Raw genomic sequence first — 24,586 nt, 5'->3', positions numbered from 1 at the left:
ACAAACACCTTTCTAGTCATGTAAAAAATGGCCTGTGTCCATGCTTGCATTTGCAGTCATTGGCCACCATGTGGTTGGTTAGAGAAAAACCTTCACCATAATTGCTATTTTTCAGACGTCTGAAAAACAACAATTACAGAAGTTTTTTCCTCAAGAGGGAAGCTTCACAGTTCTGCGTGACTTGTGCTTAAGTACGCACATAAACACCCCCGAATTTCCTATTTTATTATAGCTGGTTTCTGGGAGCGTGTACAGCTCCCTGCAAATGTCTGTGCTCATTTCATGAAGTCAGTTGATTTGGGGATTACAGAGCATTATGACCCTTCAAGCCTTTGACACCTCAAATTTATTCGTAACACCCCATCTTCACATAAGCTTTCTAAGCTATGCAGAAAGCAATGCATTTGTCAGTTTCAATTTTACATCATTTAAAAAACAGTGTGCACTGTATCCTACAGTAACACTCCAGGGTTTCATCTGTGTATTTAAAGGCCATACATACATTTTTTAAAAACAGAAATAGACTTACATTATCTTGTTATATATCTTCCCTATTGAGTGACAATAGACAAGTTAGACATAAACAACCGTAATACTCACTATCAAATTATCATCATCATGTATTGAAGATCGTTTACCGGTAAGTCTGTTCCTGGAGGGTTTCTGGTTGAAACATTCAAAACCAATGCAGATACTTTGAAATGAAAATGAATCATTACTCTAAAAATGACTTTAGAGTAATGCTTTACAAAATGTTGATTCTAAAACTTGTTTTTAAAATTCTTTTTCTGTCCCCAAGTTACCATTACCTCAATGTTGTTTTCTGTGCCACCGGCAATACCTTAGGAACACACCTGTTTATGCAGTTGAAAGGGTCTATAGGATGCATGTGACCCAAGCATCTTCAGCAGTGGTCACATAACACCCTGAGAAGAGCTGCATCTTTATCTACAGGTCAGTAACTAACTGTAGATGGAAAGGAAATATGGGCTCATGCATAATTCCACCTGTTCCATTCAACCCTATTTCGTCCTTACAGAGGCTGCATGTAACGAGACATGCCACATGTTACATAGTCACAGTACTCCATCTAGTGGACTATACTTGTACTGTTCAAATATTAATTATGTCCACAACATATGATAACATTAATGTATAATGATGAAATGAAATTTTACTTTACACAACAATTATAATGAATTGGTGTGTACATGTACTGATAGGCGGTAGGCTACATGTACTGTACATACAAGGACAGGGACTAGAACAGAAATATGCTGAAAGTACAGAAACATTTAAAACATTCTAACATGCAAAGCATGATGGGTTTCCCCTCCATTGTTAAAAAAAAAACCTGTATGTACATTTATAAATAAGGAATTCAGTGCATGTTTCACTTATAATCTTTATTTTGTGTCTTTGAACAACATCATTATTGTAACTAACCTGCAGGTAGGATCAACACAACCTGCATTTGAGCAGGAAATATGTTCAGCTTTCTTCCATGGTTTGAGACGTTAAACCGAGGTCCTGACTGGTCATTCATGGTTGATCCTATCCTTATCGCAAAGAGAACCATGTGGTCCTAAATTTCCAACCTGGCTCATTCAATCTGGCCCGCTAATCATCCCCCTATGCAATTGGCTCATTCATTCATTCCCTCACTCTCCACCTCAAGCTGGTGTGTGGTGAGTGTTCTGGCGCATAATTGATGTGCATCACCCAAGTGGGTGCTACACATTGGTGGTGGTTAGTGAGGCTACCCCTTCACTGTGAATTGATTGAACAAACTTGCATTAGCCTATATGATTGGACTATGTTCTACACTTTCAGTAAACTATTTTGAATGATTCTAGAGATGCACAATACTGGATTTAGATACTGTAGCCTACATCTCATCCTATTTGAGATGCTTCTTCTGAAACCGAAATAGGTTTGGCCGATAATAGTCTTGCCAATTTATCTGCCAGAAACATCTGCAGAAATGTTCGTATCTGCTCGGTGATACAATTCTTAAATTGTTATCTGTCGATACCGCGATGTTCTTTTGACCTGCATTTTTTTAGCACGAGAGGTTATCCCTTGCTCCTTGTCAACTGCTCAGTTAAGACATTGTGCTTTGGAAAATAACTTAAAGAATAACCAACTAGACCTGGTCCATGGGGTTGTAGTAGATACCTTCGCCTCGCAAGTTGATCCTAGAAGTAGGCTACTTGATAGGAAAATCCTATTAGCCTATCTGGCCCGTGTAGATCTCAGCAGTGCAAACATTTGAATATGGCAATTTTGGCAATTCTACACATACAACGACTGACTGTTATGAACCGAATTAAACGAACTAAAATAATAAAGGGCACACGAAAAACATAGCCTAGACTACATTGTTCGACGATGCTGTCCTTAAGCCTGTCGCGAAAATTTAATTTTGGGAACAATTGGAGGAACATTTGTGGCAGCAAAAATAGAAACAAACACAAGGTGGCGTGGCGCATTTGACCCTAGATTTTCAATCAACAAATTAAATCACCAAGCCTAAGCCTAAACGTGTAGGCATAGCCTATATCCTATAGAAAGTAGCCTAGCCTAGCCTAAGGTAGGATGTAAGTAGGCTTGGCTAGGATATAAAAATAAAATCACAGGTCTTCACAAATAACCTACAAACCTCTCTCTCTCACTCACTCTTGTAAGTTACACTTTCATCACTTCACTGTTCACTTTTTTCTCACGCCCACTTTCCGGGCCCTAAATTACCGCTTTCAAAAGCCAGTCTCTCTCATTGTGTGACTTTCAGACGCCTGGCTTCCCAGATTAGGCTATAGGCTAGCATATAATGTAGCATATAGCCTACTCTTTAATTCATCCAATCTTTAAAGCCTGCTTTTTTCGGTTGGTTTCAGCAGTTTTTTTTCCCTATGTGAAAATCTACTATGAACAGGCACACTCTGATAGTGGGTTTGTTGCAAGGTAAGACATCGGCATTTCAGAACTCGACGCAAATAATCTATTTATTATCATTAGACTATAACAATAATATAGCCTAAACATTCTTTAATCATTTTAATGAGCTGAAATGAGGATAATAAAAATATACATTTAAATAACATGTAGGCCTTTAGGCTCAATCTTTTCTGCCTGACTTTGTGTTAAGGAATTTTTCTCCTTAAGAGACCATTCCTTGTTTTATCCCTTGGTGAATAGGCTATACACGTAGGCCTATAATTACATAAATGTGAATGCTGTTTGTTTAGCTTGGGCCTAATTCTAAAGCAGACTCGTATTTTAACTGGCTTATGTTATTAGTTGCATCAGTTACTTGGGGATTCAACTTGGAGAAAACCAACCCCAGAATATTTTACCAGAAGCCAGGATCAAACTTTGGATACCAAGTGTGTCATTTTGGACCAAAGGGCAGTAACAGGTAGGTTATGGTAAAGGTCCATATATGAATTTGCTTAACAATGTGCAAAGGTTTCATAGGCCTACTGATTCAAGGCATCTCATTGTTTGCATCCAAGTAAATGTAGGTTGCCAGATGCTCTGTTTTTCAGCCTATTAATTATTAGTTAATCATTTACAATATGATACAGGCCACAATGCGATGTGTATCACAATACATGTTGATTCTGAATAATTACCATGTCCAAAAGAGAATTCTCTAACAGCTGTTCTTCATAATTCTGTATAACAGTGATGGCAACACTTGGCTGTCATTAACTTTAAAACTTACAATAATATTTTCTGTTGTCTCTTATGCTTTCAGTTTTGTTGATGCCGTATTGATACAGCAATATCTGTATCGATACGTACATCAACAAGGATATACACACAATATATCGTAGGCTAATATTGATATTTTGAGCACAGCCCTAGTTAGAAAGTACTCTGTGGTTCCAGAAATGTTTACTGTACTTAGGGCCTGTCCACACGGAGACGCTTTTCAGGTTAAACGCAGAGGTTTTGCTTAGTCTTGGCCGAGCGTCCAAATGAATCCTGTAAACGCACTGCCCGAAACCGCACATCCTGCTTGCGTATCGATGATGTCATCGCCACACCTCAGCTGCCCTGGACTTGCACTTATAGTATTGCCTAACAATACTAGTTTTCATAAATGACATTACCTACGATTACACTCCGTAAGATAAATATCACAACTGGTGCTGCGCAGCGCTGATAGCTTATGACTTGGTGGACTGAACACTGTTTTTCCCGGTGTTTTTATGCATTCTAGCTACTGTCAGTGACGCCGAAAACTTAAGTTATTAGGAAAGTGCGGTGTAAGTTTAGGCTACATTAATTTGTGCGTAGTGCCAGTGTCATTCATTTATTTTACATGTCTTACAACATATATACATGCATTCACAGTCGAGTGAAATCAGATATAAGCATACAAAGGCGGCTTAGAACTCACGTTAAGCCGATGGTAGCACACTGAATGCAAATCGCGCCGATTTGATGAAGGCAAACGTATTGACTGTTACTAACGAAGGTTTTATAACAATATTATAAATGTGGCGACAGAATAGCCTAGAACTTGGGTAAGCCTTGCGTTTAGTAGCCTAATTGCGGTGATAGCCAAAACTAATGTGAATCACGGACTATCCTACAACCAAAGAAAGTAAAGGTGATTAGTAGGCCTACCTGCGTTAGCCAAATAAAGGACGGGACTGCACCCTTCACAAACCGTAAAATAAAGTTTATTAGTTTTACCGTTGACTACAGTTGACAGTTCACCATCAGTCCACACAAACAATTCTGGTTTCCTTGCACTAGCCATTTCGTCGTAGCCTATTCTGTCTGTTTGTAAAGCGCAAGTTTTGGTCAATTTCTGTAAAGAAACAGTGCCACCTATAGGCCTGGGGTAAATGAAGTAACGTGTTGAGTCGTGTTGAGATGGATCCGTTTGGATGCAAATATTCTTGATACGGTTCCAGGGAAGACAGAGGAAAAAAACATCGGTTTGGTACGTGTGGACTAGGCCTTAGAATTACCCCTGCTTTCTTGCTGGATTTCAATGTAGCCTACTGAGTCTTTGTCTCATTCAGTATTTTAGTTACATCCCCACTGCATCAAAATGGAACTGGTGGAGTTTATAAATGTCCCTATACGGGTCAGTGTGAATTACTTCCTATGAAAGGTAAGGTTTTATTGATTACTGGTATGTATACATTTACTGCTGGTCTAAGAGAATCAACAAAGGTTGATGTTCAACATATAAGTATACTCTTTTGATCCCGTGAGGGAAATTTGGTCTCTGCATTTATCCCAATCTGTGAATTAGTGAAACACACTCAGCACACAGTGAACACAGTGAGGTGAAGCACATACTAATCCCGGCGCAGTGAGCTGCCTGCTACAACAGCGGCGCTCGGGGAGCAGTGAGGGGTTAGGTGCCTTGCTCAAGGGCACTTCAGCCGTTCCTACTGATCGGGGTTTGAACCGGCAACCCTCTGGGTAGAAGTCCGAAGCGCTAACCAGTAGGCCACGGCTGCCCCTGTTGTTCAGCTCACTGTCCTGATTTTACTGGATGATAACTATGTGTATGTGTATTAAAGGTACAGTCAGCGATCATAGCATTTCTGGAAATGTGTATTAAAGCAACACCAAAGAGTTTTTTGTACCTTAATATAATGTTTCCAAAATATTTTCAGTGGTTCATCAACTCATAACAGGGTGAACGGCACTTCTGCATTCGCTTCGCGGCCCTCTATCGGCTATAACCGCACTATGTAAGTTTGCCAGATCGGGTAGCGGATCTGTAGTTCGATGGAATGAGACATAAGAAACTACAAATTTGACTTGCATCTGATGTCGCAATACATCGTACTTTCATAAAATCATGCAACATATTCTACCTTGTCTGTGGACATCGTTATTTCCAAAGCCGGTGCTGGATAAACAAATAGTGCGTGCGACAGAGGAAAAGTTCTTTGGTGTTGCTTTAAAGTTACAGTCAGAAATCATAGCATTTTTTGTCACATTCAGCGAACATCTCACATTATCCATTGAAAACGGTGGAGAGTTAGCTTGCTGGCTTACTTTCGTTGGATAGTTGGTTCACAACATTTCAGACGTGTTTGGGGATTACAATAACGGCTTTTTTAAGAATGTGCAGGGTATTTCACACATCACAAAACCCAAGCATAAAAAAGCCAAACAAGTGACGTTTATCTGCAAATACGGCCACTTGGGACCATTTACTGAACTCCGGTTGCCATCTAACTTCCGGTGAAGTGATGTAGCTATATTCACTAGCTCCCTACACACTTTGCAGTTCACTTTGAACTGAACACCGTCGCTCCCTACGGAATGGAATATCACTTAATATGGCTGACCACCCTGTACAGTTCACTTCGCAGTCCACTACGATGCGATGGGAATGGACCCCAGGAGTTGAAGACTTCACAAATGTAATGCCAAACATTAGCATGTTCCAAACAAATAGGCCTACAGGCACTTTGCATGTCTTACCATGTAGCTCACCATATCTGTTGGCTTGAATTAGCGCTAATATCATTGGAAAGCTTAGATTCCGCTCGTTCACATGATGTGTGATATCTGTATAGGTTTAGTTTATTTGAACCTCATCTGCCAGGTATTTGACATACCAGGTTGACACTTCAGCGTGAAAAATACTCAATAAATACTCAAAGCATACCTAAAGCCGGGAAAATGCGGGGGGAAATGCGCCTGGGATGACTTGTGAAGTAGCATCTCAAATGAGAGAAAATTTAGAAAATTCCACAGACAGGGGGTGCTCTTGAACTCCCTCACCGTCTCTGAAAGCATAACTAGTCGATCTCGAGTGGCTCAACAGGTAGATCTATAGATAAGGTAGGAGTCACGTGACCGCGGTAATGCGGTAATACAGTAATACGGTTACCTTCCCAGCCCTAGCTTGAACGTTAAAAATATATATATATGTGTCGCGACTAAACCATGGGAAATTGTGGGTCCCAAAGCCAGACCACTTAAGAACCACTGCTCTATATTGTATCAGAGGTATGTTTATAGTTTGTAGCAAAGACGCATATGTAGTTAATTTATTGTTGCGCTTCTCAAATGTAGGGGCACCCAAGAGCAAATCCTCTTTAGTGCTAAATATAAACGTAAACATAAACAAATTCAAAGTCATGTGCAATCACTGACTGCACCTTTAAATGTGCTTTAAGCAATGTTGGGTAACATCACTTGTCAACGTTCAAACAAAACAGAGAGCTAGCTCTCTACTCCCTCCCCCTCCCTCCTAAACACACATCTCGTCGGTGATTGTCTGGAATAGTTTGTTATGTTTTTATGGTCCAGGCTGGGCCAGGTTGTTTTTGTTGCTGTTTTTGGAGCTTGGGCTGTCCACAGAGACCGCATTTTTTTACAGTGTATTCAGGGCACAGGCAACTAACGGATGGCGAGGTGATGTTTGCTGTATGTGACAAAAAATGGTTTAGCTTAGATACCGTATAACATCACTTAGAGCACCTTTAAGCTCACATGCTCATATTTATGAAAACTAAGATGTTCTTCAAAATTACCCTGCAGAATTCCCTGACAGTCAACTATGGAACAAATTAAGTTCACAGCAAAGCACTGCCATTTACATGATGATTGTATGGAATTAGTCATGTCAGATGTCATCTTTCACACAGATGTCATGACATAGAGCCCTAATTTGAATGATGGGCAAAGTCTTGAGTCAAACTAAAACTAATTTGATTACAAGGCAAAATCTTTTTGCTATTTTAACAAGACGGGTAAAACCATAAACTCAAACACTGATGAGTCTGCTGAATTCTCCCACATTGTACAGCTACACGATAGCTATAGTTCATGCACAGGAACTTTGCCTGTTGACAGACTTTGTACTTTGCTCACTTATTAAATGATGCCCCCATAGTCTGGAATTACATGCATAATTCATCCATACTCTGATGTATCACCTTACTGAAGTTTTCGTCATGGTAGCGTCATTTCATTTCTCACGGTTGGTTACTGAATTAGTGTGACAGTTTCACAACCATTTTTGCATGTTCAATTCCTCGTGCAGAAACATCAGTTTTCCACTTCTCTTTTCTAATGTATTAAGGGAAAATACAACAAAATATTCCAGATTTCACAAAAGAACACAGAAGTTTAATCAATATTCAGAGGTTTTGGATATATCATCTGTTCAATCTCTCTCTGTAGTGAATCCAGGAATTTCATTGGGAATGTCACTAGCATGCACAGCAGACAGGGCCATGGTGAGTGTTTTTGTTTTCACAACTGTTAAGTTCCCTGTGCTTCCCCATAATTCTCACTTGTACACTGTAGTGTTCTATGAAACCAGATGATGGTAGGTATGTGTTGGAGACTAAGTATGTTTTTCCATGTCAATAATTAAAGACTAGATGTCCTTCTTACTATACTGTACTATACATGTGCGTACAATACTGGCCACAATAGCACCAATAGCTGTACGATGGAAATCTGTTGTAGCCTACCTTTTGTGGCTAAACATTTATATTTTAAGAAGTCTTTGTCCTAACATTTAAGATGTAAGTATTAGGTGGCTTGTGTAATCAAACAACCTCCCCCCCCAAAGAAAAGCATAAATCAAAATAGTGTCCTTCAGTGGATTTTTTTTTTTTAGCTCTGGAGTTTCATGGCTATCCGGCTTGGAAAGGGAAGTGGCTGTCCCCTGTCCCCTTTGACCTATCCTGTTACTTTCAGTTTCTCCTACAACACTCAGGAGCTCATGTGAATACGGCGCACACATCTTGTGCTATTTTCACTGGTAGCCCTCTCCTGACCCCCAACTATTAATCAATATCACAAGGCATCATGAGCCTCAGCAAGACTCTGTGGATTCCTGGATTGAGCAAAGAGGTCATGGAGTGGACCAGTCGTGTAGACAAACGACTGAGTGTGTATGAAACGCTCCTGTTGAAATTAAACAATCTTGTCCTTGCTTTTCATCCCTCGGTATCAGACTGTCAGTCAAACGTTTTTGTCTCGCAGGCTTTCAAAATGCTAATAAATCATTGTTTTTTACATTATTTTTACTCCTCTCACTCCTTGACTGCAGGTGTGTGGGCCACGCCTTACGGAAGAGTGTAATCATCTGACTCATCTCAATGGATTATGTGTGGAAATTAGCCAGAGATTCACAGAGAGTAAAAGTATCAAACCGGCTTTTCAAGGTAGAATTCATATGCTGTTCATACTCAAGATGGTGTGCTTTGTGCTGTATATTCTAATATTCCAGTATTGTAAGGGTAAAAAATCATCTTAGTTTGTGTGATCTGTCTTCAGTAGTAGAAGTGTCCCATAGTAACTTGTGTTTTTGGTCTCCCTCTAGAATGCCGCGATATTTCCTTGGATGCAGTAGTTCTTTATGATAGCTCCCAAAGCATCTCAGACCTTGAGTTTAGAACTATGATTGAGTTCATCAAGGCCATTATCCGCATGTTTACTGATCCAGGAACACAAGTAAGTGTGATTGTCTGTGTGTGTGTGTGTGTGTGTGTGTGTGTGTGTGTGTGTGTGTGATGATCCTGACACGCACAAACTAGATCTTCAAATCAGGGTGTAGGCTAGTTAGTGTGTGTCAGGGTCTGGTATGTATGTTTGTGTTTTGATGTGTTGTTGTGATAAAGGATATAGAAATATATTTGTTCTCATGGCAAATGTCACAATCTGAAAGTGCATTGTAGCCAAGGTTTTTTTTTACCCAGGTGGTGTCACTCATTGTTGGTCATCTTTAAGTTTGGTTTTCTCTAGTAATTAGTAGGCTAACTATATTTTTTTCCTTTCCCTTCACTGAAAATTGTATGTCTTTTATTGCTTATTACTTATTTAGTTTTGGTATATTTTTACATTTCAATACAACGAATGATCTTCTATTTCTTTTGATGTTGTTTTATTGTTATTGTAATCTCAGCATCACTGAAAATGAGGACTACCCTCAATGAACTTCTGAGAATAAATGAAGATTGAATGAATACAAAAATGGATGGAATTGAGGTGTTAGCTGAGGTGATGTGCTATGGACAGCTTCTACTCTAACCCACAGGTGGCTGTGGCTCAGGGTTAGTGTAGTTAGTGTGTGTCAGGGACTGGTATGTGTGTTTGTGTTTGTATGTGTTGTTATGATAAAGGATATGTTGGTCAACTTTAGGACGGGTTCTCTAGAGCAGTGTTTCTTAACTGGTGGGTCGGGACCCAAAAGTGCTACTTTATCAGATGTAATATTGGACCTTTATTTTATAGACTTTTTTGTATCAGTCATGGCCATGTACATAGGCAATCTTAATGTGACAGATCATGTTAGACATCAGTTTAGTGGTATAAGGGAAGTAGGCTACAACGCTGAATATTTAAAGTAGGGTATGGATTTACTTAAATTGAGGACAAAATGGGACTGAGACCCCAGTGTGTGGTCTGCAATGATTTGGTGGCACATGAGAGCATGAAACCATCAAAACTAAAATGCCACATGGAAACTAAGCACCCCTGTCAAAGACAAACCTGTCGAGTACTTTGAAGAGTTGAAGACTTTGTAATACCAAACATCAGCATGTTCCAAACAAGTAGGCCTACAGCCACTTTGCGTATCTTACCATGTAGCTCACCGTATCCGTTGGCTTGAATGCTAAAAACATATATGGGTCGCGACTAAATAAACGTGGGAAATTGTGGGTCCCAAAGCCAGACCAGTTAAGAACCACTGCTCTATAGTAACTCCATATAGCTGAGCTGATGTTCTGTGGACAGCTTTTACTCTCTGAGGATGGACCAGCCAACTCTGACTATATGTATAATTTATCATTGTTTATAATACATCATATATGTGACTCCCACAGGTGGCTGTGGCTCAGTATGCTACCGATAACCACGCTGTTTTCAACTTTGAGAACTTTGCTGCTAAAAGAAAAGAAAACCCTGTTGATCTGATGAATGAAGTGCGTCACGAGAAGGGCAACACTTACACTGCGGCAGCCATACGTTTTGTGCTGTAAGGAACTGCTATTTCTGTTCTTCTCTGTCTCTGCCTCTGGTTCTCCATGGGTGTATCAGAGAACCTGGTGAGAGAACATGAGATAACCTTACCACACAAGAGTTTAAATGTCTGAGTTACAGTCTCTCTCTCTCTCTCTCTCTCTCTCTCTCTCTCTCTTTCTATCATTTCATTTCATCCTAAATTTTCTTTTAGTGAAAATATGTTTACTGAGGATAAGGGAATGCAGAAAGATTCAAAGAAGCTACTTATTGTAATAACTGATGGAAAATCCAATGACAAAACAGAGTCACTTGATGCCGTTCTCCCACTGGCCCAAGACATGAATGTGACCATGTATGCCATTGGGGTAAGGGCAGTATCCTGTACATAACAAATACCATTATCATCAGTAAATAACAAAGCAGTCATTCATAGCAGATGTGTGATCACATGTCTCATCTGCCCCTACATCAGGTCGGCAAGCAATTTTCCTACGACGAACTGCTGAAGATCTCACTGAACAATTCAAAGAATGTGATGATGACAGAGAGCTTTGATGCTCTGAACTCTATTCAGAATGAGCTGAAATCCAAGATTTTTGCAATAGAAGGTATAGAAAGAAAACAATGATGTGAAAAGTAATGCTTGCTCAAAGTCAACTTTTTGCAGTTGGGTAGTCTCATCTGTGTGCTTATTATCTGTCCTACTCACCTGTAGGCACAGGTGCTGTGTCGAACCACAGCTCGTTTGAGAAGGAATTGTCACAGGGTGGCTTCAGCATTGCTCTGTCTGAAGTAAGAAACTCTCACCACCACACACCAACAATATAATAACTGAATAACTGTAATAACTAACTGCAATAGATGATGATTCCATTACACTCATCCTATCCCTTGCTCCCCCTCTCCCTTCCTTAAGGATGAGAGTACGTTCGGGGCTGTTGGGGCATACACCTGGTCAGGTGGGCTTGAGAAGTATGGTCTCGGGCTTGATGCAACGTTTATAAATGCGTCCGCAGAGGAGAAGGACTTGAGAGACTCCTATCTGGGTGAGAACAGAGCAACAAATCATTGCTCCCAGAGTCCTGTTCCTGAAGCTGTTCCTGATATGGTGTACCATAAAAAAGAAGACACACTCAGCCTAGGTCCAGATAGTGAGACTGAAATTGACCCTGGTCAGGCCCTTTTCCAACTGATCTCGACAGTTCTGTTGCAGACCAGGGTCAGACAACCTGGGTTTAGCCCTTTCAGACATAAAATCAGAAGAATTTGTATAAAAGGGGTACTCAAATGGGTTTATTAAAGGCTGCCTTTGTAAATGTGACACATACTGTAAATGAAAGTGTCATCTTTGATGCTAAAGATGTGAAGTTAGCAACAGGAGTTATGACAGGAAGAGTGGTGGTTCTAACAGGAAGCTAACTGCAACTGTAAAAGTTTGATTCTGATGTGCTTTCTCATCACAGTTGTTATTGCGGTTGAGAACTTTCCATATTTTGTGATGAATACAATGCTCTGTACATACATCTGTCTCACACTTAATCATGCTCCTCTTTTACTCACTTTCTTTCTCTCTGTCTATCAGCCATTTACTTTCTCACTTTCAACAAGCCTGAAACATAGGACAGGCATATGTATATAACATGGATGTTCATCTCCTCTCTGTTTCTTTGTAGGCTATTCAGTGGCTCTACTGAGTGTAAATCGGAGAGCAGTCTACTTTGCGGGTGCTCCACGGTACAGACACACTGGTCTTGTGCTGGGCTTCCAACAGTCTCATAATGACACCTGGACCATTACTTACAGGATACCCGGCTCTCAGGTATCAGTGATCCCAGAGCTACAGTAACATTTGATATCGTCATGGTTGTTTTTCCGAGGTGACTTAAAGCTGCAGTTGCCAAGGTTTTTTTGATCATATTCACTGAAACCGACACTATGCTCCGACAGAACAACATAAATCAGCCGGTTTTAGAAAAAAACCTGCACTTCTACCTCTACCTATAGCCTGTTATTTGTTTTGCAAAAATCCACAGCTCCCGGTTCTTCTGGTCCAATCAGAGCAGGGCTGTGTGAGATCTGACTGTCAATCACAGTCTGGTGCGCACTGACGAGCACAAACTTGATGAGAGGGTGCTCGATGGTAGTGGGGGAGGGGCATGAGAGTTGTAAATATTCAACATTTTGGCTAAGTCCCCTCAATCTGTCAGACTTGCCAACTGCAGCTTTAAGTTCAAGGCATTTTCTTTGTCTTTTTTGTTTTCACCCAGTTGTTTATTTTTACATTTGTAATTGTGTGTTTTGTTCATTTTTTACCCTCCCATGCAGTTTGGTTCATACTTTGGGTCAGCACTTTGCACGTTGACAGGGAAGAGTTACGGCACTAATGGACTGTTGGTCATCGGGGCTCCTTCCCACCATGGCAAAGGTGTTGGGGGAGAAGTGCACATTTGCCAGATGGAATATGAGGTGAGATGTTGTCAAACCTGCCACATGTCCACAAACACACATTCACACATCACAACTACAAAGACATTTGAGCATCTTAGGAAAACAAGCACAGACAGCACATACCCAAAGTAAGTTCATAGTTGCATCCCAATTTTATTTTCGCCCCTGACCTGCACAGACTCCCAACTGTTCCCAGCGCCTGAGGGGTACTCCCGGAAACGAGCGTGGCCAGTTCGGATCGTCTCTGTCCTCGTGCCCAGATCTGAATGGGGACAGAGCACCTGAATTAGCAGTGGGGGCTCCATCTGAGAACAACGGGAAGGGAAGCCTTTATATCTTCCTCAGCGACAGCAGGGGCATCAGGTCTGAATACAGTCAGGTGAGCAGAGATTCATCGTTGTTTTTATAATATATATATATATATTTATTGTTGGGGCTTTCTATGCCTTTAATGTGATAGGACAGTGGAGAGAGTGACATGGGAAATGACTTGGGCCGTACTCAAACCCGGATCTCCGTGGACACGTGGACCCGGGTGCTGTAACCAGTTGCGGCACAGCACCCCCCAAATTATCTATTCTTTATTCAGGGAGAATATGGAGCAATGAGCTCATTTACAGCAATGCCCTGAGTAGACACATGCGCGTAGATTTAGTGAAAGATGAAACCTATCCTATTTTTGACAGTATTGTGTATATGTGAGTGGCCAAATAGCCAGCAGACTTTTCTTATACTAAAATCTACTTCTGACCATGTCTCAGTACTCTCAGAAAAACATAGGCTTACATTTACGTGAAGGTATCTACATAAGAGTGACATGAAACTGTCATGACACATGAACCCTAACCCTAACTCTGATTTCCTAATCCTAACTTGTCATGACAAAAAATGAATGACACTTAATGACAGGAGCACAGGACATAAACGTTTATGACTTTTTTATAATGTTTATAATGTTTTGGGGCAGCCGTGGCCTACTGGTTAGCGCTTTGGACTTGTAACTGGAGGGTTGCCGGTTCGAACCCCGACCAGTAGGCCCGGCTGAAGTGCCCTTGAGCAAGGCATCTAACCCCTCACTGCTCCCTGAGCGCCGCTGTTGTTGCAGGCAGCTCACTGCGCCGGGATTAGTGTGTGCTTCACCTCACTGTGTGTTCACTGTGTGCTGAGTGTGTATCACTAATTCACGGAATGGGATAAATGCAGAGACCAAATTTCCCTCACGGGATCAAAAGAGTATATAAACTTATACTTATACTGTTTATGACATGTTCATGATAGTGTCATGTCTCTCTTATGTAGATACCTTCAAGTAAAGTGTAACCAAACATAGTTTATTTTAGATGACAGGTGTTTGTATGAAACTGTGAAATGAAAGTGAAATAAAATGAACATTATTGTGTGTAGGTAGGTACACGTCTCAGACTAAGAGTTATGTTAAAACACATTTGACTGTGCATACATGCAAGAACGAGTCTCGGTGAGGCAGTACATGCTTGACATTGACATAACAATGACCAAGGCCGTAGCCAGGATTTTTCAAACACAGAGGTCAGGGGCGTCGCTAGAAATGTTAACCCCCAATAATTTAGCCAACAACCGTATATTTCTTCAGATTATAACATGTTTTGTTTATAACTTGAACCAACACACTTTTCCACAATATTATTGTTTTTAGATGCACCATCTGAGCCTTTTCCCAAATTGGCTTTGGATATTTACACTGGACCCTGCTCCATCTGTTATTAAGAATATTAAGAATGAGCTGCTTCTCCTCATCAGTGTAGCAAATGTTGCATAATTTGCAGGGTCATAGGCTGCAGATCTTGTAGGCTACCTTCTGACACAGTGAGTGTCACATCTTGACTCTCACTTGGGAGGGCCCTTCACCTATCATTTCCCTCTTCTCCTTCTTCTCAACTGCCTGATTTCTATCCCCCGTCTCCTGTGTTGGATTTCTTAAAACAACAAGTCTCTAAATTACTGAACAATAATTGATATAATTTGACAAAAAGTAGCCTAATATTTGTGCCATGAGATAATATCCTTCACAACATTATCCATCCTATATAACATTGATATAGCTTCGTTTTCAATGCAGGTTAGCTAACTGCATCTCCACTGAATTTCAACATACATTTTCATTATTTAGCATCTCATTGGTAGCCCTAGGCCTACATTTCTCACCTTCCCTCCTTTTCTGTCTGCTCTTCTGCTGGCTTTCCAAAACGTTAACTTTGTGACAGCCTTTGTTCAGGTCAGGTGAATTAAGATTAGCCTACTGGCAGAAATTAACAAGACGTCAAGTTTATTTTGAAGTTTATTTTTAACCTATGTGAGCTGCGTTGCGTTCGTTAATTAGTTTAGGACACACTCCGAGATAGCCTACCTAGGACATGTCAAAACGAAAGTAGAGTCGAGTCGGCTATATTGATGCAAAGATAATTGTCTCGTCGGCTAGGCCTACTTAATAAATGAAACGAAACTTGAAGGAAAAAAATACCGAGGATATGACCTCGGTGTCCTCTATGGGAGCTACGGCCATGACAATGACAGCGCAATCTGTGCACTACAGTTGTTGGAAGAAGTCAGGAAGATTGCAAATGAGTCTTTGACATGGTCATTTGGTATGGTAATTGTATAACGTACAGTGGATTGTGGCTCCTCAATATCAGTTTACAGCCACAGCTCTTCAATTTATGTAATTTCAGTGTTAAGAAGCACAACATGTCACCCACAGAAGAAAGGTCCCTAGAATACTGTAAAGAATTACCCTGTGATCCTGTTCTCAGTAATATGCATAGCATAGAATAGAAGATAGTGTCATAGTGTGGTATCTGTGGCATGTCTGGAGAAGTGTCAGTTTGAAAGATAACTGTTTGTTATGGTTGTTCCAGTAATGTGTTGAATGTTCAAAACTGGGTAGGTTCTTGTGGTGTTTTACTGGTGTAAGAGGGCAACACAACTAGGAAATGTGCAATACAATATTACTGCCATTAGAGGCTATGTGGAATATTAATGGTTTAAGTGTGGTTCTCTTGCTCAGATTGAGGTACTGATTCCTATGTCTGCTGTGCTTACTCTATTTTATTCCTGCATTTCATTCCAAGACAAATTTCCCTTCTGGGACAATAAAGTTCATCTAATCTAATCTAATCTATTTTCAGTTCCAAATGAAGAGCTATTCTCCGAAATGCTCTATCCACCATTTTATGGCACTTTATTGATATTACCTGAAATACATAATTTATAGCGTTTTGGAAAAGAGCTCTTCAAATAAAACCCTGTCATTGGATTAGATTTGATCTACTGTGAAAATCATAGGAAGGTGTTGATTGCTTAACATGTATATCATGTGCATACATATTTGACTGTATAACTGCCTATAATTTCAGCAATAATGTAAAACTAATATTAGTAAATTCGGTAACACTTTACTTGACGGGTGAGTTCATTACACATTCATAGCAGTCAGAAACTGCACATAAAGCATTCATGACTATTTCATGACACATGACTTAACATTCATACCAAACCTTTCATGAATGTGGAAGACAGAACAACGACAACTTGTCAAAATAAAAGTCCAACAATCGCAAAGGTAAACTAGCCTACATTCAGCTGACCCGTATTTGTGTAACCTGGATACCATTCATTTAATCTCTCCAGCCTTTGTAAATATTTCATGAATATCTTATGAAGTCTACATCAAATGTCACTTTACTATACAAGTTGTGAAGTATTTGTAATCACTGAGTTTAACACTGGGAGGTAAACTAGCCTACTGTACTGTACTGAATAGCTGACCTGTATTTGTGTAACCCGCAACGGTTGGACATTCCCAGTAGCAAAAGATGAAAAATCATCTGCAAAGGTTACATCTTAAAACAAATAAATTTTTATGAAACAAAAATTATTTGCTTGACCATGTTCTGTCTTTTATTTTGACAAGTTGTCGTCGTTCTGTCTTCCATATTCATGAAAGGTTTGGTATGAATGTTGAGTCATGTCTCATGAAACAGTCATGAATGCTTTATGTGCAGTTTATGACAGCTGCTATGAATGTTTTATGAACTCACCCATCAAGTAAAGTGTTACCGTAAATTCTTTTTATTGTAATATATATTTTTGATGTGTCCTGCAAACATTGCGTCACCTCAGCATTATCTGTGCCTTCATGCAGAGAATTGCAGGCTCTCAGCTAAACAGCAGACTGCAGTACTTTGGTCTGTCTGTCCACTCTGCTGGAGACCTGAGCTCAGATGGCCTGACTGATCTGGTAGTTGGTGGAAAAGGAAGTGCCACCATAATACGGTAAGAGAGAGAAAGAAAGAGATAGAGAGAAGAGAAAGAGAGCGAGAGGAGTGAGAGAGAGAGAGAAATAATAACGAGAGAGAGAGGGAGAGAAAGTGATGTCACCCAAGGACAGAAAACAGCAGAAGAAGAAAAAAGAGGGTAGAGAATCTAAGTGAATGTTGTTCTAGTTGTCAGTTGGTCAGGCTTTTTATACAACGCTTCTGGTGTCCAGGTCCCACCCAGTGATGTGCCTGAGGGTGTCCGTCACTCTGGACCCACCAGTCATTCCGCAAGACAGCTTTCACTGCTCCAACCCCCGTGGCCTGGACAGGCCAGTGTCTACTGTTCATGTCTGCGTCACTCTCGAAGAGGTTCTCAAAGGAACCATACAGAGTAAGCGAATGCTGCATTGTCACTTTAGATTCGCACATATTGTGCAAACTGTTTTGTGTTAACATTTCTTGACCCCAAAAGCTTGGAAGTATAATAAGCTGTTTTTTTTTTACCATCACCGGTATTGTGTCTCTTGAGGTTTTCATAGATATGTGCAAAGCTTCAGATGTGTAATGTTAAGTAACAATTGTTCAAATTAATCAAATCAACAAACGGTACAACAACCAGCACACCAGCACCATTCCCCATGACTCACATGGCTGTGGTGTTAACTTGGGTTACTCCTTGGCAGCTCCTTTTAAGACGGCGGTATCCGCATCCCTGGAGCTGGACGAACAGATTAAACCACTTCGCTTGGTCCTTTCATCCAACCGTCAATGGAACATGAATCTGACCGGCAGCCAGACATTCTGCCAGAACCTCACCCTCAACCTACCGGTCAGTGTGCCTCGATAGGTTCAACTTCAGGTTCCATTTATTTGCCAATTTTGTGTCTTAAAGCAGCAATGGTAGTGAAAATTGATGATGAAAGCACTAATTTTGAAAGCAACGATGCCAGTGATATAGACTGTAGACATTTAAACAAACCAAAGGAATTATTACTGATAGATTATATGTAGAAATCTATACATGTGCCGATGTTCAGCTGTTCTTGTTCCCTTGTAGGCGTGCATATCAGATTATCATGACCAAGATCTGTTAGGAACGCTAGTAGCCGACGTAGAGGACATTCCAGGGTCCAATGGTTTAAGGCCAATGCTTAGTCCGGATTGCCCCTTGGAGTTTTTGAGCAAGGTAATAGTGTCTGTGTGTGTGTGTGTGTGTGTGTGTGTGTGTGTGTGTGTGTGTGTGTGTGACCACAACAATACAACAACATTTCTAATACATTTTTACTAACATGCACATCTCCTCAGTCAGTATGCATGTATGTGATATTGGATGTGTGTGTGTATGTGATATTTTGGATTTGTATCGGAAAGTTACCTATTTCCGCCCTTTTACGTATGTGACACTTGATATTAATTTCTATACAAACCAAGACGGCGGATTCCTAAAGTGGAAATAGGGCACCCACTAGCCCAGCATCAAATCTACACCATTATGGCTACTGAAAAATAGGGCGGAAATTGGTAGTTTTACGTTATGTAGCCTATGTGAGGTTTTGGATATGTATGTATCTAAGGTTTTGGATATGTATGTATGTGATGTTTTGGATATGTGTGTATGTGATGTTTTGGATATGCATATGTATGTGATGTTTTGGATATGCATATGTATGTAAGTGATGTTTTGGATATGTGTGTATGTGATGTTTTGGATATGCAAATGTATGTTTGTGATGTTTTGGATATGCATATGTATGTATCTGTCTGTGGGACCCAGGTGCTACTGGAGAAGGTGTGTGGAGAGGATCACGTGTGTGTCCCAGACCTTCATGTTTCAGTAAAATTCACAAGGTCTGACACACATCAAAGAGAATGAATTATATTTAATATAATTAAATTTATATTATCATTTAATATAATTAAATATGTACATTGTATGCCGTCATGACAATGTTATGCCTTCTTAAAACCACACTCCTATACCAATCAATTATTTCAAATATTTATGTATAATTACATCAGTACTTTTTTAGAGTTCAGTGTTTTACTTGTTTGTTCATTCCTCATCTCATTTCCTCCCCTGTCTTGCTGCTATATAGTCCAGTGGTAGTTAACATCAGTGGATTTCAAGTGGAAGTCTTGGTGGATGTGTTGAATAACGGAGAAGATGCTTCAGCCATTAAGATGGAGCTCCTTTTCCCCTCCTCGCTGTCCCTCACTAAAGTCAGACAGGTCAGAACCAAACCAGAACTAGAACCAAAACTAGACGACGGTATACCCATAGGGGCACGTGTGAACATGTTTGTTTGGGAGGGTTCCCTTTTTAAAGCTCTCTGTCTGTGGCCTCGGTGTTCTCCTGCAGACTGTGGATAAGAGCCCTGTGCTCTATGGGCTCAACAGCACAGGAAAAGGCCTTTACTCCTTTATGGCCTCTGACCTTGGACCAACTGTGATCCGTCAAGGGGCAAGAGTGAGTGTTAAGAGTGTTGCATACCATTCATTTCTCTTTCTCTCTCTTTCCTTCTCTCACACACACACATTTTGGTCAATTTTCACTGTTCATTACTTTTTTTATTATCAGTATATTTTAGTGAAGAGCTACTCACCCACTTGACACACATTGGTTACCTTGGTCTAGTTTCCTTACAAGTGATGGTCAGATACAATCTGTGCCCAAATGTCTGAGTTTCCTTATGAGTGATGGTTAGACACAATCTGTGCCCAAATGTCTGAGTTTCCTTATGAGTGATGGTCAGACACAATCTGTGCCCAAATGCCTGAGTTTCCTTATGAGTGATGGTCAGACACAATCTGTGCCCAAATGTCTGAGTTTCCTTATGAGTGATGGTCAGACACAATCTGTGCCCAAATGTCTGAGTTTCCTTATGAGTGATGGTCAGACACAATCTGTGCCCAAATGCCTGAGTTTCCTTATGAGTGATGGTCAGACACAATCTGTGCCCAAATGCCTGAGTTTCCTTTCTTCTTCTTGGTTTCCTTTCTCCCTTTTTCCAGACAGCGATACAGATATCACTCATGGTCTTCAATCAGACTTCTTTAAGTGACATACTGTCTGTGAATGTGTCTGTCATGAGGTCAGTCAGCATCTCTCTTCCATTTTCTCTCAATGTCCTAACAGGTCACTTCTCAGATCCAGTTACACAATCCAACTGTTGTCATGTCGATTAGCATATCAATCTCAAAGAGGATCGAGCTATATTTGGTGAATTGTTAAAAACTCAAATTGTGGAGTAAGCAGTTAGTGTGCTTGGTTTTTTGACTACACCCTGTCTGTATTGCTTCCCACTCCCAGTGTCGATATGCTGTGGTTATTAGTCAATCGTGGGTAATTGCACCACTGAGTCCCACATTACGAGACCTCACTTACCTTTACTAAGATTCTTTAGGGAGTCTTTACTGTAGGTGTGGTTGTGCAATATGTAACAGAATGATGCAAAATAAGCCACTGTCCACCCCTCCTTCGCATGTTAATAGCAAGAATGAGGACGTCCTGAAACTGCAGGACAACTCTGCTCAGGCCACTGTGCCAGTGAAGCTGCCTTTTGATGTCATCGTTCAAGAGTGAGTTGCAACCTGCTGATCTGGTCATTCAGCTGTGGTCATATTAAATGTATGATTAAAATGTGTGTGTGTGTGCGTGTGTGGTTTTTGTGTTTCAGGGGGGAATCTACTACTCGTTATATCCGTTTCCCAGACAAAACAGAACTCAAACACGAATTTAAGGTGCCCAAACACAAATGTTTCTTCTCTACACCTGGGGTCCGTTGCACAAAAGCAGAATTAAGACATCCGGGATAAGTTACTGAGCTGCGCTCAATGAATCCGAAACAAGAGCGTACAGGCTTAATTGGTTGCACAACGAGCAAGCCAGGATGAGCAGACACGGATTCATCAAGCCAGGTGAAACCCATCCTGGATAAGTGCGCGCTCACGGCTCCCTCAAATAGACCCCGCCACCGATCACAGATTCACTGATTCACCATGGCAACTAGTGGCTTCATTGCTTCTTCTACGGTGTGAAGTGGGTAGCGATAGCCTTTTCACAACAGCAACAAACAGCAACACCTCTGTTTAGGAGAATATTGCAGCTAGTGCCGCGACCACCATGCGCGAAATGGTTAAGCACTCCCGTGACGTCATATTGTCGCATGACAGGTCAGGAATGGTGAGTATGTAAGAGTTAATTAATGATCACAAACGTTTAAATAATGACAGTGGGTCTAGGTATATGTGATAACAATGTGTAGTGGGCAGTGGAATAACTATTGGTTTCTGTTTGAGGTGACTGTTGACTGAGATAAGGGATGAGATTAAATAGATCCTGGAATTTAGCCTGGTCTGGAGCAGGCTAGCTCCACAGAATAAGTTGCCATGGTAACTTATACCATAACATATCCTGCTGCCCCCTATCCCGCTTTTGTGCAACTGGATCACGGTATAAATTGAGCCAGGATAACCAAGATATCCCGGCTTAATCCCTTATCCTAGTTTTGTGCAATAGGCCCAGGTCTTGCCATATCAAGACAAACATGCTGTGTACTGCATTATATATATTATCATGTATGATAACACCTCAATTTATTTACATTTTTTTGTCAGGTTGAAAATATTGGAGAATTGGCCGTGCCTGTTAATGTGACTTTTGTGCTGCCGGTCCAGATGGAGTTTGGCTTTTCGTGGTCTGTGGGCCTATCAGGCAGAGTAAGTGATTTTGAAGCGTTAGTTCATTTCTCTGCAAAGAGGATATTGCAAAATACCACTCTGACACCCTATGCTGTAACAGTTACTCATGCAGCCTGGTTTATGCCCTGTAGAAATGACTCTGCTTGTAGAAATTCTGTAGAAGTGGCCAGTTCACTCATGATAAAAGTAATGAAAGATTATGGAATACGTTTCTGCAACTGGAGGTAACAAGTTGCTCTGTTTTAATATTATGGGAAAAGTTCAACTCTGAAAAACAAGCCTGGACTAAAAAAGTTAGTCAAACAAGCAGCAAACACATACAGAAGTGGTCATTAGGTTTGTACATGGCAGAGCTAATTTTACAAACACATTACTAGCACTGTTAAATGTATAGTCCTTCAATGCCCGGTTGCCCTACAGCTGTAGTAATTGATCTTCATTTTGACTCTGAAAGTGTCATGAGAACTATTCAAATCACCAGATGCCTGTTTTGATTGGAGGAAATATCAGCCATAAGGGATATTTTTCTCCAGACTTCCTCTTTTTCATATCACTGTTTGTATGTGTTCATAATATGCACGTCTGTTGTAATTGTTTGCGGGTATGTGTGTGTCATCATGTGACAGGAAGGACAAAAAGAGAAGTGCTTCAAAGAGAGACCCGTCACTGAAGAAGAAAACAAGGTAAAGGGGCTTTCTATTTCTACACATACAACCAGACAAATTAATGTAAAACAAGCAAATTTGTCTTGATAAGACGTTTTAAAATAAGATTAAATTAATTCAAAATGCTCTTACAGAAAAGATGAGTCTCTTTATACAAAAAACAATACCAGCTAGATTATTTTCTTTATCTAAATGTAAGATTAGTAACGTTTGGTTAGATAAGCAGTTTTTGGAATGCTTCACTGTTCATTCACGTCACTGTGACTTCCCTCCAGGACTGTAAGAGTGATATCTGCCATCTGATTGTGTGTGCCATTTCCTCGCTGTCTGTCAAGAAACCAATCAGCTTCATATTCTCTGGAGTCATCAGCAGAAACACTAGGGTGAAATATAATTTTAAATAAGTATATAATAAATAAACTTATAATAAATAATGCTGTTAAAATTAGTCCTGCTTGGTAAAAAGCTTTCACATTGCCAGTGTTCTCACCCTGCCTTTTCCTGCAGGGGTCAGGAGTTCAAGTGAAGGCAGAGAGTTGGGCTTTCCTGTCCCTCGATGAAGCTCACTACACCCATTTCCCTGGCAGTGGAGGGCTATCACGCTCTGTGAGTCAACACACATTCCATCACTCCTTTCATTTACTCATCCTTATTGTGTTTCATTGATCATTATTATATTATGTTAAATGTTACTTTTGGTCACAGTGTGCTCACTCTCTCTCTCTCACTCAGATTGTTTCAGAGTTGGAAGTCCCGTCCCAAGGCCCTGCTACTGTCATTGCTACCGTCAGCGTATTCTGCACTCTGATAGTACTGTTGATCATCTTTGGGATTCTGTACAAGGTCAGTAACTAGAATATCTCACTGAAAGGATTTTGGTAAGACTGTGGTAGGACTATCCATCAGACATAACTGAAGCTACTATAAATGCAAGATCAACATGATCGTGAATTTCACTTAAATTATTCTTCTAACACTGAATTCTAACAGTGTTTTTTTCCCCCCACTTCCAGCTTGGGTTTTTCAAGTCCAGAGAAACACTCTATGGTAGTTCCCCATCTGAAGACGCTGCTCCGGAAGGTGATGGCACTACGCCCCCTGGTGATCAGTCTGCTGACACTGCAGAAGCCAAAGTCGACGGTGATGGCACATCCTAAAAAATGTTGTTGCCACAATTAACTTTTTTCCTCCTCACTGTGAATTAACTTGAGTTTTTATTTTTATATAGTTATTTTTATGTAACTTATTTGCCATGTGTCTCAAAACTGCATTTGCAGTTGTTTGACACAGAACAAACTGAACTGAGTTGAAGAAAAAACATAATTTGTTCGCAAGTAAGATTTCCATCAGGAGGATTTCATGCATTTGTAATTTCCGTGTTTTGTATTTACGTGTCAATTTGCTCTCATCATCAAACAGGAAACAAATAAAGTTTCTGTGTCTAATATTGTGCTTCGTCTTAATGTCATTGTATGTAATAATGTAATTCCAAACCAGGTCTCA

The 24,586-nt window shown here is 40.4% G+C and overlaps 1 protein-coding gene across 1 annotated transcript; it reads left to right on the top strand.

Moving 5' to 3' along the window:
* Positions 1–2,766: 2,766 nt before the first annotated feature.
* Positions 2,767–24,535, top strand: LOC125288863 (integrin alpha-X-like). Its single transcript, XM_048235543.1, has 30 exons — positions 2,767–2,964; positions 3,301–3,418; positions 5,043–5,134; positions 8,179–8,234; positions 9,059–9,173; positions 9,332–9,462; positions 10,836–10,987; positions 11,186–11,339; positions 11,447–11,582; positions 11,690–11,766; positions 11,891–12,020; positions 12,648–12,793; positions 13,300–13,440; positions 13,601–13,801; positions 17,603–17,733; positions 17,948–18,108; positions 18,401–18,546; positions 18,775–18,903; positions 19,492–19,565; positions 19,814–19,946; positions 20,077–20,184; positions 20,730–20,809; positions 21,210–21,296; positions 21,395–21,458; positions 22,335–22,436; positions 23,045–23,101; positions 23,359–23,466; positions 23,591–23,689; positions 23,816–23,926; positions 24,097–24,535. The coding sequence occupies exons 1-30, from the start codon at positions 2,928–2,930 to the stop codon at positions 24,238–24,240; spliced, it is 3,420 nt and encodes a 1,139-aa protein (XP_048091500.1). The 5' UTR covers positions 2,767–2,927; the 3' UTR covers positions 24,241–24,535.
* The last annotated feature ends 51 nt before the right edge of the window (positions 24,536–24,586 follow it).

This window comes from Alosa alosa, chromosome 2 (assembly GCF_017589495.1).
Source record: "Alosa alosa isolate M-15738 ecotype Scorff River chromosome 2, AALO_Geno_1.1, whole genome shotgun sequence".
NCBI classification, from domain to species: Eukaryota; Metazoa; Chordata; class Actinopteri; order Clupeiformes; family Clupeidae; genus Alosa; species Alosa alosa.
This window is presented reverse-complemented; position numbering and strand designations above follow the sequence as displayed.

Coding starts and splice junctions, on each gene's coding strand:
- LOC125288863 (XM_048235543.1), top strand. CDS start 2,928: ATGAACAGGCACACTCTGATAGTGGGTTTGTTGCAAG. Junction 8,235..9,058: donor GCACAGCAGACAGGGCCATG/GTGAGTGTTTTT, acceptor CCTTGACTGCAG/GTGTGTGGGCCACGCCTTAC. Junction 13,441..13,600: donor TTTGCCAGATGGAATATGAG/GTGAGATGTTGT, acceptor TGACCTGCACAG/ACTCCCAACTGTTCCCAGCG.